The 16,933-nt window shown below is 43.0% G+C and overlaps 1 protein-coding gene across 4 annotated transcripts in view; it reads right to left on the reverse strand.

Moving 5' to 3' along the window:
* galnt2 (UDP-N-acetyl-alpha-D-galactosamine:polypeptide N-acetylgalactosaminyltransferase 2) overlaps positions 1–16,933 on the reverse strand; it is a 68,739-nt gene that overhangs the window by 28,965 nt on the left and 22,841 nt on the right. For all 4 annotated transcript variants that reach the window (XM_086285265.1, XM_086285277.1, XM_086285272.1 and 1 more), the window contains exon 2: positions 15–102. In XM_086285265.1, coding sequence (XP_086141391.1) covers positions 15–102 — 88 coding nt within the window. The remainder of the gene's footprint in view (positions 1–14; positions 103–16,933) is intronic.

Consider the following 16,933-nt stretch of genomic DNA (forward strand, 5'->3'; position numbering starts at 1 on the left):
GGGACGTTTCCTACCTGGTGGCAGTGTCTCCGGGCCGTGGGCTTTGTCGTCAGAGTTGTGACCTTTGGTCCTACCGGACAAGTCCCTGGACACCCAGTCATCCTGAAAACATTAAGAAAGGCGGTTAGTCACAGTTCTCACACTGTGAGCTTGGGTACAAACAGCAAACAAACCTGAAGCAAGGCAAACAGAAGTGAGTTGAATGTATGAACATCTGATTTGTTTGTATTTGGAAGCGCTGTGAAGATTACAGAGAGAAATGTGCAAGGAAAGACAAAATAGGACCTCACAATGCAACGTAACATGCAGAATGGAAAGAGCTCATTTTAGCTTCACTAGTTCAAGTCTTGGACACCGCTAGAGTAGCTCTGCGTGAGTCCCAGCTCGTAAATGATCCCCATTTATCTTCTACTGGACCTTGATGGACATTTTAGCTCTTCTATCTTTATAAGCCAACTTTGATCTGATTGGCTTTCCTTCAGAAAAAGGTTTAAACAGCAGGTGGGTGGCTGTGTGAGCAGAGCTGTACGCATGAGAGCACATTAAGGATATTCCCTCCCTTTGACATCAAACAGAGCAGTTTGAAACCGAGCGTTTAGACTTTTCTGGAGCCTGAGAAGCACCTCCAGTTTGAGCGCTCCTTTTTTCAGTGAAACCTCATGAAATCAAATTCACTATTTAGATAACAGGATGTCCAGCAAACATGGCTCTACTGGTCAAAGATGTTGAACGGTCAAAGCATTTAAAAATCAATAAATTATCCAGTCAACGTGTGCTTTAGAGCGGTTTCATCATCAGTTAAAATACGCACACTCCCGTGATCATCCGCAGCCTGTCAGTTTCTCTCCGTTAGCCATTTAAAATCAATGCTGGCAGCGATTCAGAGGTCGACTCGTTCGTTATTTCACTCACTAATTTGGCTGTTCCTTTCCTCCTCTTCTGTTCATGATTCCATAATTTCACTCATTCATTTTATCCTTGTAAAGTCATCTTCTGAGCCCTTCTGAGAAACACCGTCATTGTCTTGCCCACACCATTTGTACAAATGGACAGATGACCGAGCCACCCATCCATCCTCTTGTCCACATAAGTTACAATTAAAACCCACCGGATCGATACGCTGGCAGGGAACACAATTAGCAGCATTCACTCTGGGTCCAGGCTGCTGCCCTTGACTTCAGAAATACTATTATTCAGCTTTCTTATTTGCTCTGTAGCCCGCATTTCACCTTCAGCCTCTCCAAAATGTGTTATTGATCAGTTTTCTTTATGCCTTCAGGACAGGCAATAACGACGTGATGTCACAAACCACCGCAGACCGTACTCAGCTGTTAATTTCTACCTCTGACAGAAGGGCTAATAGGGATTTTCACAGCTTTTTTATGCATTAATATTAGCAAAAACAACTGCTGTTGTTTTCTGTGACTGTTGCCCATCATTTAACTGTATGCCAAATTTTTAAATCATCTGCTGTGGACAGAGTCTCAGTCTGTTCTGAAACCACAACCTTTTCTCAGTGACTGCAATAAGATTAGACCGTCCACTACCTGCAACAACTATATATAAAAAAATCCTACATAAAATCAATTTCTATAAGTGCTCAGGACAGATGAGTGTGCGCACAGTTAGAGAGTAATGTTCGGCGTAGGATAAAGACTAAAGCTGGCAGTGTACTTCCTGTGCAAACACAGTCTGACAGGTTCTGAGGGGTAAGAATAAAACATGGGGGCTGATTTTCTGGTAAAATAAAGCAACAAATTGGTGCAGGACTTCTTCCTGGTGAAGCAGTTTTCTGAAAAGGAAACAACTTGCAGACATTCTACTATCAACTCTTCAAATGCTGGCTGCATTATGAGCAAATAATAAGCCACCTTTCATTATAATAAGTGATTGAGAAGAGATCAAATTAAGATTATACTTGTTATAAAGGAACACACCCCCTTCTTGAATTCTCATTAGTTTTGATGATCTGTATTCTTTGCAGTCGCTGATCATACTCGTGTTTGCACAAGTCTTTCAAGTACGACCAAACACTTCAACGTGATTATAAGACAATTATTCATATCAGCCAAGGTGTCTCTTTGTCTCTGTCAAGACAAATTTGATGGCATCTATCACATCTTCACTCTCTCCCAGCACACCCACCCCCACCAGGAAACTGTCATCTGTTTCTTTATACGTCTGGATGCCTCCCAGTCCACCGCGCAGACCCACTACAGAAGCAGTTACATGCTGAAACGCTGCTGTGAAAAGACCTCCATCTAAAGCATCTGTGCTTATGTGCAGCAGCATCATGCACAACATCAAATGTGCAAAGCAGACCTAGGCCAGTGCACAAAGACACTGGATAACCAGGGGATCTAACCTAACACAGCTGATATAAACCTTACCAGAGGACTTTATATATCATGAAATGAAAAAAAGAAAAGAAAACTTCTAAATGAAGTCCTCATTTTTAATAAACACTTCTCCTAGCCCTTACAATTTGTGGAGGTAAAGTGACCTACACCCCGTAGATTCTACTGATATTTAATCGCATCAGTAAAGCAGAAGGCCATTGTACAGTACACCATTAAACACTATGTCGTGCACTAGAGACATTTTTACACGTTTCTTTGCTACAGCAGGAAAAGTACAGGTGCTGATAATACTGAGTCTGTTAGAGTGATTAGTTCCAATTTTTTTCTTCATTAGTTTCCATTTTTAATTCATCTCAAGATTTTTGTTTCAGTTCAATTTAACTCCATTCGCTTGCTTCAGTTTAGCTTTTAGTATCTGGAAATGTAGGTTTAGGTTTTATGAGTTTCTATGTTAGTCTTTTATTACTATACTGTGGGGTAGCGGGGTATTACAAAAGATCTTAGTCACATACAACATATACACCAAAGCCTCCGATTGGCTGCTGTGCTGACGAACCTGAGGAAAGTGAAAAAGACTAAAACTGAGGACATCTATTTTCTTCTGCTTATCCAACTCTGGGTCATAGGGGGCGGAGTCTATCACAGCTGTCATGAGGTGAACACCCTGGACAGGGCTTACAGAGAGAGAGAGAGACAACCATTCAATTTAATGATTTAGAAGTGCCAGTTAACCTAAAATGCATGTTTTTTGACCTAAAGAGGGGAAGAGGGTACCGAGATTGAACCCACACAGGGACAGACTCCACAACGAGGCCAACGGTTTTTAGTTACATCTCTTCTTTTTTCAGCGATTCACTGTGGAAATGTCTTTACACTGACACAACAGGAAGTTTCGCCGGTCTGGCCCACTTACGGTCGAGGTGGGCTGTATGTGGCCTACGATGTAAAAGGAGTCCAACATCCCTGATCTATCAGGAGTGTAGCTTGGCTTATTTGAATAATGAAGGCGGTTCCTTGTTCCACACGGATATCTTCTCGCTCCAAATCTGTGACCTTGCAACCTCTTTAGCCATCTCACAACATACCCAGCAGGTCTGAACAAACTCAATCTCGCTCTCTCTTTCTTTGTCCCCAAAAGGATTCGTTTGTTTGTTTGTTTGTTTTTTTTAAACAAAGAAGACAGTTGGAGATGGAGGTGAGCAAAAAGGCAAGAAATACTCTTAAAATAATAGCTGGAAGATGAAAGAGGAGTCAACCAGAGAAAAGGTAATTGGAGATAAAGTTGGGGGAAAATAAATCCCTGGTACATTTGAGCTACGTGCTTCCCGTGTAAACTTCTCTCTGACTTATGGGAAGTACTCTCCATCACAGATCATACCAAGATAGAAAACGTTAGGAGATAATGAGAACAATGCAGTGCTGTAAGGAGCCAGGCATGTGATTTATCAACAAATGGTTACTATAAATATGACAAATCGCTGATTGAGACATGATTTAAATAAGTAAGTAGGGAGCAGATGTTGACGAGCTATTTTTATAGCTCACATCATATGAACGGCTTGAAAACCTCTTAGTGAAAGTGGCCTCAGCCCCTCTTTGGCTCTCCTCAAAGCACAAAAAAATGACTGATTAGAATGATGTCCACTTAAAGAGAAATAAAATCAACCTCAGTGATGCACTGTGGGCTTTTGGAAACAGAGAAAGGCACGATGTTGAGCAACTGTTAACCCCTTGATGTCGGGTTCATGTGGTTTGTTCTGACTGTTAATTGAATCTCAATGATTTTTCCACAGCATCAAACTAAGCTGCAACCTCTGGGGCTAAAAAATAAAGCCAACACAAAGTGCTAAGAACTCCAGTTCCTCTAATAGCTTCACGAGGCAGGCTCCAAAAGCTAATTTCCCCTTCATAACAACTGTACTGGGGTGATTTTCTTTTCTGTCCCAACAACACATTTGGATTTTGTTAAGGCTCACTACAATGTTTAAAACTGATGCCTCACAGCATGAAGACTCCTCATGTGAACCCTGGCTAGAACCATCCTGTACCTTCACTGGATTGCTTTCACAATCCATTCAAGCGAGTCTGACAAACTGTGCTGGCTAGACGACTGGGTCAGAGCATCTCCAAAACTGCGGCTCTTGTGGAGTATTCCTGGTCTTTATGGTTAGTATCTAACAAAAGTGTTCCAAGGAAGGTGAACAGCAGTGAACCTGGTCATGAGCAGCCAAGGCTCATTGATGCACGTGATTGATGCACAAGGCTGACCCACGTAGTCCGATCCAACAGATGAGCTACTGTAGCTTAAACAGCCAAACAGGTTAATGCATATTCTGATTGAAAGTGTCAGAATAAACCGTGCATCATAGTTTGTTGCATGTGGGACTGCAAAGCTGCAGAGTATTAAGTTTGAGGTGCTGACCTGGGCTTCAAATCCTCTAGATTTCAATCCAATCGAGCATCTGTGGGATGTGTTAGACAAACAATTCCGATCCATGGAGCTCCCACCTAACAACTGATGAGCTTACAGAATCGGTTGGTGACATCTTGGTGGCAGATACCAAAGCACACCTTCAGGGGTCTAGTGGAATTCATGCGTCATTGGGTCAGAGGTGTTTGGGAGGAAAAGGGGGGACCAACACAACATTTGGCAGGTGGTTAAAATGTAATGGCTGATCTGTATAAACTGGCCGTGGATTTTAATCAGATGAAGTGTTATGTGGGTCTGTGGGTAAATGTGGCTTGTAGTCTGTCAGCTTGTAGCAGTTCGAGGGGTCAATAAGATCAGGAAAAGTGCCAGGCCAGGCCTAAAATTAGGTGCTGCTTTGAGAGATGTGCTGACACAGGCAGCTGGTCCGGTAACTGTCTCCTTGTCCTCACCTCTGCTACCTGCAGTCACTGAACAGGACCTGTCGACTACGTTTGTCCTGTTGGCATCTCCTTTTTCATGCAAGTATCGGACAAATAAGACAGCCTGCAGCAGGGGACGAACCAGTCCAAGACTTCTGTGCTTCAGTTCTGATGAGTGAAATTCTATTATTTTATTAGTAGAGTCTATTGCTAATCAACAATAAATAATACCAACAATAAGAATCCAAATCTGACATCCAAGGTGACATCACAGTGGCTACATCCACTTTTTATATACAGGCTATGATTACAGCTCACACTCTGTCATGGCTGCAATGTTTCATCAAATGGAAATATTGTTTGTGTGCAGAATCTTCCTCATTTCCTCAAAAGTTCAGATGATCTCCACTAGAATTTTAAAACAATGTTCAAGTGGCTTCAAGAGCCAGACCCTTTCTTGGCCGGGATCAATTTTCCGGTTGTTAATCTAAGCTAAGTGAGTCCTGGCTGTAGATACACATTTACTGGACGGATGTGAGAAAGATATTAATCTTGTCATCTAGCTCATGAGAAGATAACAACAAACCTTATAAGTGGATTTCTATTTTTCATTTCTCGCTCTTTGGTCCCGGCCTGTGAGCAGCTCTCTTCCTGTCTGTCTTTCACTTTCTTTGTGTGTGTCTCTCACTTCATTTTTCTGTTTTGCATCGCGTCACTTGGGCAGCCGTTTGCTTATTCTGCCATCGGACAGATGGTCATGACACAGAGTCAAAAAAGGGACTTTATACACACAAGCAAACACACACACACACAGACACACACACAAAGGAATGAGTCATGGTGTAAAGCCAGCTTGTGTCCAGCTCTATATCTATCCACGACACTCCTGTCTCCTGAGACGGGATAATGTTACATTTATGTTTAAAACACCTTCTGCTTGTCATACTGTCCTTTGTTGTTCTTCACAGAGCTGCTGCTAACATGTCTTTAAGTGTCTAAGAGGTTTAACCCATTTTTGTTTGGTTTTTCTGTTTTTCTTTTGCGGTGATTGGTTTGTTCTTTTTGCTTTAAGCCACCAAACAGCGTGCGTTTATCTCTGTACTTCGCTGGTGGTTTATAAAGAGCAGGATTAAGCATCTTACCACACACTGAGCAATGTAGAAAACATATTGATTGAGAAAAGTCAGTGTGTGTGTGGGTTTTTTCTTTAATTTTAATTTTTTTATGTCAGGCTTTAACACAGAGAGACAGGCAGCTGGATGGGGCGGCGAGGAAATGACACCTGGCGGGATGTGAGCAGCATTTTCACAACGTGACGAGAACACGCTGTATGTCAAAGCACTGAAGTCGGCAATATAATGAACACACACTGAGACTGTCAAAACCAATATCATGTTCGAAAACAGCAGTTTCTTTTCTTTGGTGTGAAGGGAATCGCGAGCGCTGCTTCTAAATAACCACAGGGTGTCAATCAACTCAAACATGCCGTCCTCTCACATTTTAACATCAAAATATAGCCAGACACCAACTTCAAGAAACAATATGACTTTATAAACTTTTTGTTACCTGCAGACTGAAGCATCTACCTGTGCACACCAGAGCCATCACACCTGCTTTTCTAATAGTGGGATGGACTTTAAGCCTCCGTCAGATCAGGCCAACTGTGCATGTGTGTCTTAACAAGTGTCAGCTCATATTTATTATGTGGGGTTCTCAGAGCTTACATGCATTACTGTGTCAGTTTGGTTATCGTGCGCTCATCTGAAAGTCTGCAAGTGTGTATGTGAGTGTGTCATGCAGTCTTGGTAGAACCTCAGTCAGTATAATCCACAGTAATCTGATCACATCCACGGATAGATTAACTCGGAAAGCAGCCAAGAGGTCAACAACAACAACACACACACACGCGAAATCACTTCACACGCGAAATCAAATTACAGAAATCACTTCTTGTGAAGTTATCTGAAGAGTTCATGACTCTGGCTACAGTTGGGATCTATGGCCACAGCTGCACGCACGCGACTATGAACTCGATAACCCCATGCACCAACACGTTATTTCTGTGTTCTCAGTTCTCAACAGATGAATTCTGACACAGAATTTGCATGTCACACCCAGGTTTAGTTGCCATTATTGAAACAACTTTAGCTCCATTTGTGGGGGAAACATTTAGTCAATCTTTATATGTTCACTTTTATTCCTCCTTTGAAATAGAAGTCCTCCAACGAGTTGTGATCTGCAAGGTCTCCAGTTGGGCGTGACCAGAAAGTCTCCAAGGTAAGGCTCCCAGGTGATGTCTTGATTGGACTGCTTAACCACCTGAACTGGATGCTTTTGTACTCCAAGCTCCCTGATGATGCTCAAGCTCCTCACTCAGTTTATATGGAGGCTGTAAGCTACTAAGGTTGGTTCACTGGACAATTATGGAGTCCAACACTGGTTGTCTTTTGGGGTTGATTGAAATGGACCAGCTGTTAATTGGATGGGTGAATGGATGGATGGAGGTTTGCCACCTTGATAATTTAAATCTGTAAACAGGTAAATTTTAAATCCAGTTGCCCATGCACACCTTAAACTGTAAACGCATGATAATTGTTATCAGTTGGACATGGCCATTTAGAAAATGCTCACATATCACCCAACCATACCAGCTTCCCTACTAAGAAAATTCATTGTGGCTGTTTCTATCTGCAATCTTAGTCATTCGGCCGTTATCTGGAGCTCATGACCATGTGTGACAGTTTGAGCATGGCTTACAGCAGCATGTGCTGTTCCTGATTAAACAAAACGTCCTTCAACTGGACGACTGTGACAGGCTGCATCTGTCTTCCCGAAGTGTCCTTAAGCAGGATGCTGATCCTAATCAGCTCCAGGCAGGGCAGTCAGCAGCTGAGCCTGACCTTTAACCTCCCTGAGGAGTGGAAGAAATATCACTGTAAGGGGCTCAAAGCAAAAATCTAGATATCATGCAGCTCTGCCTGTCCCAGAGGGAATCAAACTAGTTTCCCTCAGTGTCTGTGAGCTGGTTTTTAAAGTGTGTCTTTACTTTTCTATTAGTTTAAATAAAATGCAGGCTGTCTAGTTAGATAAACATTAAAAAAAAGAAGATTCTCACAAGTCACAACAGTCTCTGCCCAGCTAGCATCACAGCACATGGAAATTTCATCTTTTTAAACAAGTACCTCACATCACCCTGTGAATCATATTTCCTCCTCTCGTGCAACTCAAGTTAGATCTCCTACAAGCTGCTTCTGACTTACTGAGTTTAGACGAGGTTAGCATCCATGCACTGTGGCCTTAAGTACAGAGTATAACTGAACCGGACCACATATGAGACAAGAACACTTCTGGAAGAATCAGCTGCATAAAATGTTAATACGTCGCCAGACTTGAACTGGACATGAACTCTCAAATGTTTCGCGAAAGTCTTAGAGACACAGTTACATTATATGTGTAATTTCATGGTTACACTCTGTGGGTACTCCAGTAGATAATACTTCTCAGAAGGGTGAGAACAAATTTCAGTATATAAAAGATGGCCATCGCAATTCAGGGTCTGAAAAGCAAAGCCAGCTTTTAAGTGAAGCTTTAAACATGCATTCTTGTTAGTGACCAGCAGGGGGCAACTACTCTGCTTCCAGAAAGAAGCGTGATTGTATGTCTATGAGAAAATGACCCTACTTCTGTCTTAAAGTAACAAGCATGTAAACACAGTCTTGATAAATGTGTGCTTTCGGTCGTTAATTTTAAGCTTGATTTATCACAGCATGCTGTTGATTTTATAAATTACTGTCCCATTTACAGCACAATAGATGATTAACAGGAAATGCTTGATGGTGAGCCTGCCTTGTTACTGAGGTGGCTACGGCGTAAGCATGCGGTGTCCCTTTTCTCAGTAAGATTGTGGTAGCAGGGTCTGATTTTGGCTCAGCTGCAGTGCAGGGGGTGAAGCTGAGGGTTCAGGGGGCAGTGCCAGGAGAGATTGGCTGCCACAGCTGTCAGTCATCATCTAATGATGTCTCTCCTATTTATGCAATAACATACTGGGACCAAAATGTGTGTGTTGTGTAGGGGAGGGGGGTGTAAACCTGGACTGGCAGCAGCTGATGAACCGAGCTGACTGAGCACAGTGTGAAACACACAAATTTCCAGTAACCAGGTGAATCCACCTGGATACTGATGTGGCCTCTTCTGTCACACAACCCCCGGCATGTCCTCCGTCACTACATCATCCTATTTTCCTCCAGCTCGGCATTTATATCCAACATCCTTTGTCCCCTGTTTCCAACCATCCCTCCTCTGCACATGTCCAAGCTGTCCCTCTGATAAACTCATTTCTAATACTGACCACCCTGGGTACAAATCCGCTACCTCCAGCTCCACCTCCCGCCTTTTTGTCAGTGCTGCTCTCTCCAAACCATAGCAGGTCTCACTACCCTCCCCCCTGCATATATCCTTCTGTCACAAATCACCCCCGACACTCATCTCCACCCACTCCACCCTGCCTGCACTCTATTCTTCACCTCATCTGCATTAATTACATTTTCTCCTTTTAGTTTCACTGTTACACTCGTCAACTTGTCCACAATTAAAATGTCTTTCTGTAAAGTCCAAATGAAGTGTAAAGCGATCATCTGCTTCCCTTTCTGTCACACCATGCGGTTTTATGCAATACATTTTAACATGGTAATCTATACGGGTCGATTTGCTTTTGGAACAAGTAATACTTTTAGGAAATGTGTGAGTTGGCTTCATTTTTCAGGCCTGCAGTTTCCCTTTGGTGCTGAAGTGAATGATAAAGGGAGGGATTACATGCAGTACAGAGACATGGACATCTATAGATGCCATGGATTAGTCCACGCAGTCTCCTCCAGGCACACAGCCTCGTACCCATCTGATGACGCTCTGGCTAAAGCAAACTAAAGCATACTCCAAAGTTAGAACTATAACTGGCCTCTTAAGATTTACATTGACAATGAAAACCAAATTAAGAGCTGTGCTTTCTGGAAGACAATACGTTGGGTGACCAAATTTAGCTTCGTCTACAGTACAATCCCTCCTCTCCCAAATAAATCAATTGTCACAAAATTCTGACATCTTCATCTACACGAGACTCAGAGAGACTGCATGTGTTCACACAGCGACCACGTTAAAATCCCAGACTCCCTGCAGCGATGCCCCCCTCTCCGGCTCGAGCTGCAAGTCGTTTATCCAGGAAAAGAAAGAATCTTTAACAAGTCCCGTTTCTTCCCTCCTCTTTAATCACAACTCTGCATCCTCAGGCCCCTCACACATGCACGCTAACACACAGTGTCTTCTGGCAGCAGTTCAACATCAAAGATGAAAGCAGTGAAAGTAGCTTGTTGCTCAAAACAAGTCTTACAAAAAACAGCCATAGCTGGAATATCATTACAAACACAGGGGGAGAGCGAGGTTCGATAAGGAGGGAGGATGCAGATGGAAGCTTCTGGCGTTTGCGGGCAGTTTTGTTTCCAGTAAAACGATTTTGAGGCTCAGGTTTCTGCGCCTCTGCAGCAACAAACTTTAAAATCAAACTGTCAAATTACGCACACGACTGAACTCTTCACCTGTGAACACCCCCTCTTTCCTCTTTCTCCTTACTTCATTTTATTTTAATGCATCTCATCTCCGTTCTCATCGACCTGCCTCCCTGCAGCTCTTTGTCATGCCGCACCTTCCCCTGTCATCTCTGCCTGTCTCCTTTTATTTCTCCCCTACATATACCAACCCCCACCGACGAGCCCTCATCTCATATCCCACTTTTTGCTCTTCTCTTTCTCCTTTCGTTCCCCTCAGTCATTAGCGCTACATTTTTACTTTTAGTTTGCACTTGAAGATGCTGCAGCACCACAAAGAAAAAAAAAAGGCCTCATCCTCATCATCATTGGTGTCTTCATCACACCAAACTAATTTGAGACTCTGCTTGAGCACTAAACGCTTTGAATTATCTAACTGCTCGTGCTAAATAGCGCTGAAGGGAAACACAGCAGAACAATTTGCACATCACTGATTAAACTCTCACACAACTGTTGGCAGAAATGCTTGATCCTCTCTTTATAAGAGCAACAAAGAGAGCAAACTGCAAATCAAGAGACATTAGAGAGGGCTAAAAGGACACCAAAGTCAGTCAGTAGGAGGTTTATCCAGCTCTTTTCAGTCGCACCGGTCTGAGTGGACCGTGTGATCTCTCTGTCCTGTCATTTAAGAGTGATTACTCTCACTGCATTAACGGATCTTCACCTACTGTGCTGTCTGAATAACGCTGCACAGGGTGACTGATGGAGAGCAAGTTGGCCCAAGGCGGAGGTGTGTGCTCAGACCAATTTTCTACTGATGTCGGGCTAAAAGGAAAATAGTCTGCTATCCAAAAATCAGATTAGAACAATAATGATTTTATCAAAACAAACAATCTTGCTGGAGCTGCTTTAAGAGAGCCAGTTATGCTCATTTCCAGCTCCATACTAGAGAGAGTGTGTGTGTGTGTGTGTGTGTGTGTGTGTGTGTGTGTGTGTGTGTGTGTGTGTGTGTGTGTGTGTGTGTGTGTGTGTGTGTGTGTGTGTGTGTGTATATCCTGCTAGTAAATAAAAATAAGGTTCAGGTTAACTATCTACCACTGCAACAGTACTCACAGTATAGTGTTTTGTGCTGTATACCATTAAAAAAAAAATAAAAGAATAAAAAATCTAATCTAATCAAATAATTTTCAAATATCACCCCAAACTGATCTTAAATCACTACAAATAGTCCTAGTAGGCTTGGGGCATGCTAGCTTAAACTGGAACAAGTCACATCGTGTCAATTTATTACTTAAATGAGTCTCACACAAAACCTTCTGATGGATGTGATGGAGTCATCTTTGTCTTTCAATGTTTCATCTATTTCTATAAGTCTATGTAATTACACAGCATTTCATGCGGTTTATTGGTCTGACACCTGGTAGCAGTTAGCCACTTTATCTCCACCTTCTTGCAGCATTATACCCTATCCAAGGCTGTTAATAAGATAAGGAAATAAGGCAATGAATAATAAATATGTAGACACTTTGATTGATTACAAAAGCACATAAAAAACAGGGGGGAAAAAGTAGGGCTGGGCAATTAATTGAACATTCAGAACCTCATTAATCAATGTAATCTTGGCCATGTTGGTTACTTTGTTTCTTTTTCCTGTTAATAATTCACCCATTATTGTACTACTGTGAGTTGTCACATGACTCGGCCTTGTCAAGTCCAAGCAAATCATCCATCCATTCGCTTCCACTTATCCTTTTCAGGGTCGTGGGGGGCGCTGGAGCCTATCCCAGCTGTCATAGGGCGAGAGGCGGGGTACGCCCTGGACAGGTCGCCAGTCCGTCGCAGGGCTAACGCACAGGGACAGAAAACCATTCGCACATTCACTCCCGCATTCACACCTATGGGCAATTTAGATTTTTCAATTAACCTATCCCCACAAAGTGCATGTCTTTGGACTGTGGGAGGAAGCCGGAGTACCCGGAGGGAACCCACGGGGGAAAACATGCAAACTCCACACAGAAAGACCCTGCTCGCCTGATGGTGGAATTGAACTCGGGACCTTCTTGCTGTGAGGCAACCACCGTGCCACCGTGCTGCCCCCAAGCAAATCAATAAACTAGTTTTCTGATGTATGAATATACCCAAACTTTCAATCAGTTCTCCAACAGAGAGAAGCTTGAATTCATTCCCCAAAAAAAGTGCTTCTGCTTCCCCTCTGCCCGAGGGGAATAAGGCATGACTGAGGGAAAAAAAGTCTCTCTCACACACACACACACACACACACACACACACACACACACACGGCTCTGGGAAATGATTGCTTAACTTCAAATGCAGGGTGCGCCCATTTTGTTGTAACTGTAATAATGTCATAACTTTTGTCGCCTGAATAAAAAAAATGCTCTGTGAGAGAAAGGAGGGGGGGGGGGGGGGCAGAATAATATGTTGAAAACCACAACACAACCCTGAAGCCTCTGACTTCAGTCGGCTCAGAATTCAGACTGCTCAGTGCAAACTGTAACAAGTCTCACCAGGGTGTGTGTGTGTGTGTGTGCGAGTGGTTGTGTGTGTCTACATATGAGAGAGAATGAGAGAGACTCAGGGGGTGTAAGACGGCTCAATGGACCAATTGTGTTTGCTGGCTTCCTTCCCAAAACCCCATCTGCATCCTACACACACACTCACACACACAAACATGCAAGGAAAGATGCACATTCACACAAACACACACACACAAAGACAAAAAAATCTAAAGAATTCTCATCAGCTCCTCAGTTTTCAGCAGCAGCCACGGCGGGTCACTTCTGCCGCCCAGAAGCAAATTTCAGAACAGGTGAAAACTCCCCACATTAACGCCACAGCATCTAGGAAAGGATTAAAAGAGCCTGTACGCACACGGTCTACTGAAAACCTGTTGCTCTAACAAAAGAGTGTTTACTGGAAAGGCACAAAATTGTGCACCACCCGCTGTTTGTCATTTATTAGAAAACAAATTACCACCACACTTCCAGTGCTGAGAAAATGTCCACCATGTGGAACATCTTTGCCCGAGGGGGAAAAAATCGAGTTTTAAGCATTTAAGCTTCCTGCTGCTGCGATTTACCACAGCTGCAGCTCAACAAACCCTGGAGAGGAAAGTAAGAAACTCCTGTCGACCGTGCCAAACAAGTGAAGTCTTTCTTCACTAAAGCTGAAACAATTTGATAGTCACACTTATTGTGAAAACGCATGTGTCAAACATTTGTTTCTAGGATTCATTGATTTTCTGTGCCGTATGTGATAGACTGCTAGCACCTCAGACAATAATCAAATATTTAATATGCATAAACCTGATCAAGGCGTCTCTGAGGCATGCTGCGCACTTCTGTTGCCAGAGGTACTAATGGAAATCAATATACCGAAAGAGTCATTATCTATCCATCTATGACTAAAAGCTTATCCAGGAGGCGGCTCTGGAGGAGGATTTCAAAAAGTAGGCACGTGAAGCTCGCTCGGGAAGACATTTAGCCAAAAAATAATCTGTGAGGCCAGTTTGTGAAACACTTCATAGGAAAAGCAACTGTCCACTCAGTGTCAGTGTCTGGGCTGAAATGTCTTCTTAATGGTGTTGCTTCAGTTCTCTGTGGGTTTGCGGGCATTCATTTACATACAGCTCTTTTAAGGTCCACATCGTAGAGCTCTGCAGTTCATCTGGGCCATTGAAACATCTTGATTCTTTAGAGTCCCCGCTGTGCTGTTATCACTGTCCTGTTCCATGATCCATTTCTGGGCAAGCTTTAGCTTCTGGACACGTGGCGATACGGTTGAAGAAGTCTTTTTTTTTTTTTTTTAAATTGTACGGCCAAAATTTAACATGCTAACCGAAGCCTGTGGACTCTGAGATGTGGCACTACTGTGTAGTACACAGTCTGATGTTAGGGTGAATTTCCTTGGAAGACTGTGGCATTGTGTTAAAATATACTTGAATGCTAGCAACAAGGCTCCTTGGCCTTTTAGTTCCTACGGAAGCAGTGAGGGTGTGCTGAACTTTGATTTCCACTTCGTAGGAAATCTACGTCCTAACTTCCAACATAACTGGAAACCCCTCTCAACTGTTCACTGCATCCTTCCACGCCATTCAACTTGTGACGGGCTGTGTCGACCCGATGTGGATTGTGTGCATGAGATTGGGTGGAAGGTTACAATGTAGGTTTAAAAGGAGTTTCTGGTAACATCATACATTACAACTAAATTTAAAAAATAATAATTAAAAAATAAATAAATTAGATTTCCTGCTTATGGATAACTCAGGCGTTAGTTTTAACAGGACTGCAAAGAGTCCTTTGACAACTTTCTTTGACTTTTGGTGTTCTTTAAATCTAATGTTGTACCTTTTATCTTTTAGGACACAGTTTTTTTTATACTGTGTTTGAGGGGTCAGAGACTGGACCTTGTGTGCTTCTGTCCAGGATAACAGCGGGACATGAAAAGAGTGAGATTAAAAAAGTGAGAGCGAGATAAGGTGAGAAAGAAGACATAAGAGAAAGCTGGAGAGGTGATTCACACTCACTGACAGAAGCAGCTGGGGCTGAAAAACAAAAGGCTGGGGATGTAAACAAGCCGCAGCATCCTGTACAACCATGTGGTTTATATCCCTGCACCATCTATCCTTTATCTGCTGACCGAGCAGCACTCAAGTCATAACAACCTCGACTTTATGACATTACACGGCCAGAAACAGAAACTCAGGCGGCTCTGTGGCTCGACGTGTAGAATACGTGCCCCGGGTTTGAGCCCTCTCTGGTTTTCCTTTGCTCCCTTCTCTCAGCACCTTCCTGCCTCTGCCTCGCTCTCTCTGTGCTGTACAATAGAGGCAAAATGCCAAAATTAAATAAATAAAACACAGACACACACAATTACCAGTCTGAAAACAAAATGTTCTCTTCCAAGCCATGAAATCTTTTCAAAATGTCACATTTCTACATGGCGGCAGTGATTATCCAGCGTTGTGAAAGCTGCTTATTCCCCCCGCTGTTAGTTGGTAGGAGTTGAAACAAATGACTCCCGATAATGGGCGAGTTCAGGTTCAATTTTCAGAAAAGAGGGAAGGCGCTGCTGGAGACACCGAAAGACAGGAAGCAAAAAAAAAAAAAAACAAAGACAGCGAGAGGGAGAAGGAGAGAAATGTCAAGTGTGAGGGTGAAAGATGAGGCGGGGAGGGAGATGGAGTGAAGTGCTGAATCATCTGAGTGTGTTTCAGCAGAGGGGGGGGGAAGTAGGTCAGAGTGGTTGGGTGCAGCGGGTGGGGATGTTGAAATCTCCAGCTCACTTGTAGTAACTCTTTCATCAACTACTTGTTTCCTCTCTTTTTCTTTCCATTCACTGCCCCCCTCTTCCTCCATCGTGTCTTTTATGACCCCTCCTCCTCCTCCTTCTTCTTCTTCTCCCTCCTAACAGTAATTGATTGTTCCTACTCTACCACCAGTGGAGGTCTGTGATTACTGCCACCAAAAAGGGTTTCAGACTGCGTTAAGCAAATCTGCCCTTCATTACCATGTTCATTATGAGAAATCAGTGAAAACTGCAGCCCCTGGCGTGTTTTTTTAAAGATATATTGCAGCACAAAATGCAGAATTTTACTGTCTGGATGAATTTACAGTAAGATCCTCAAAGTATGCTCGGGCAATCCGTGTTTTACGTTGCTGATAGCAACTGATATCGCACATTACCTCATACCATAGGAGTGTATGTGTGTGTATGTGTAAGGGAACACGAAGGAGCTTTAAGTCTATAAATATTTACTTTGCCATACAAGGAGAAAAGTTTGCGCTTAAAGTCAGAAGGGAAAGGTGTGCTTTTTGTGGATGTGGCTTACATATGGATGAAGCGGCACATAAAGAGTGTGTGTATGTTGTTCAGTGTGCATGCTGAGGACAAAGTAAAGCAACATCAGGTCCCTCTATAAGGCTATGCTGCCACATCTACTGCGAGCATAGAAGTGTGCACATTACTCTTTACCGTCTGTATGTTCTATTACATCCTATACTCAGTGATTAGCTTTTTAAAGCAGGTTTTCTCTTACGTCGATGTATTAATTGAAGTTAAGATGCTCCTTTTAGACAGAAGACTTAAAAGCTCTTGTTGGATGCATGATTTTTGACTATTAACACAACTTCAATCTGTACCATCTTCCGCTCATCTGTGATGCTA

The sequence above is a fragment of the Aulonocara sp. 'chitande type north' Nkhata Bay genome, linkage group LG1 (genome assembly GCF_057382095.1).
Source record: "Aulonocara sp. 'chitande type north' Nkhata Bay isolate Kocher_YH1m ecotype deep benthic linkage group LG1, A_spYH_male_GT1.1, whole genome shotgun sequence".
In the NCBI taxonomy this organism is placed as follows: Eukaryota; Metazoa; Chordata; class Actinopteri; order Cichliformes; family Cichlidae; genus Aulonocara; species Aulonocara sp. 'chitande type north' Nkhata Bay.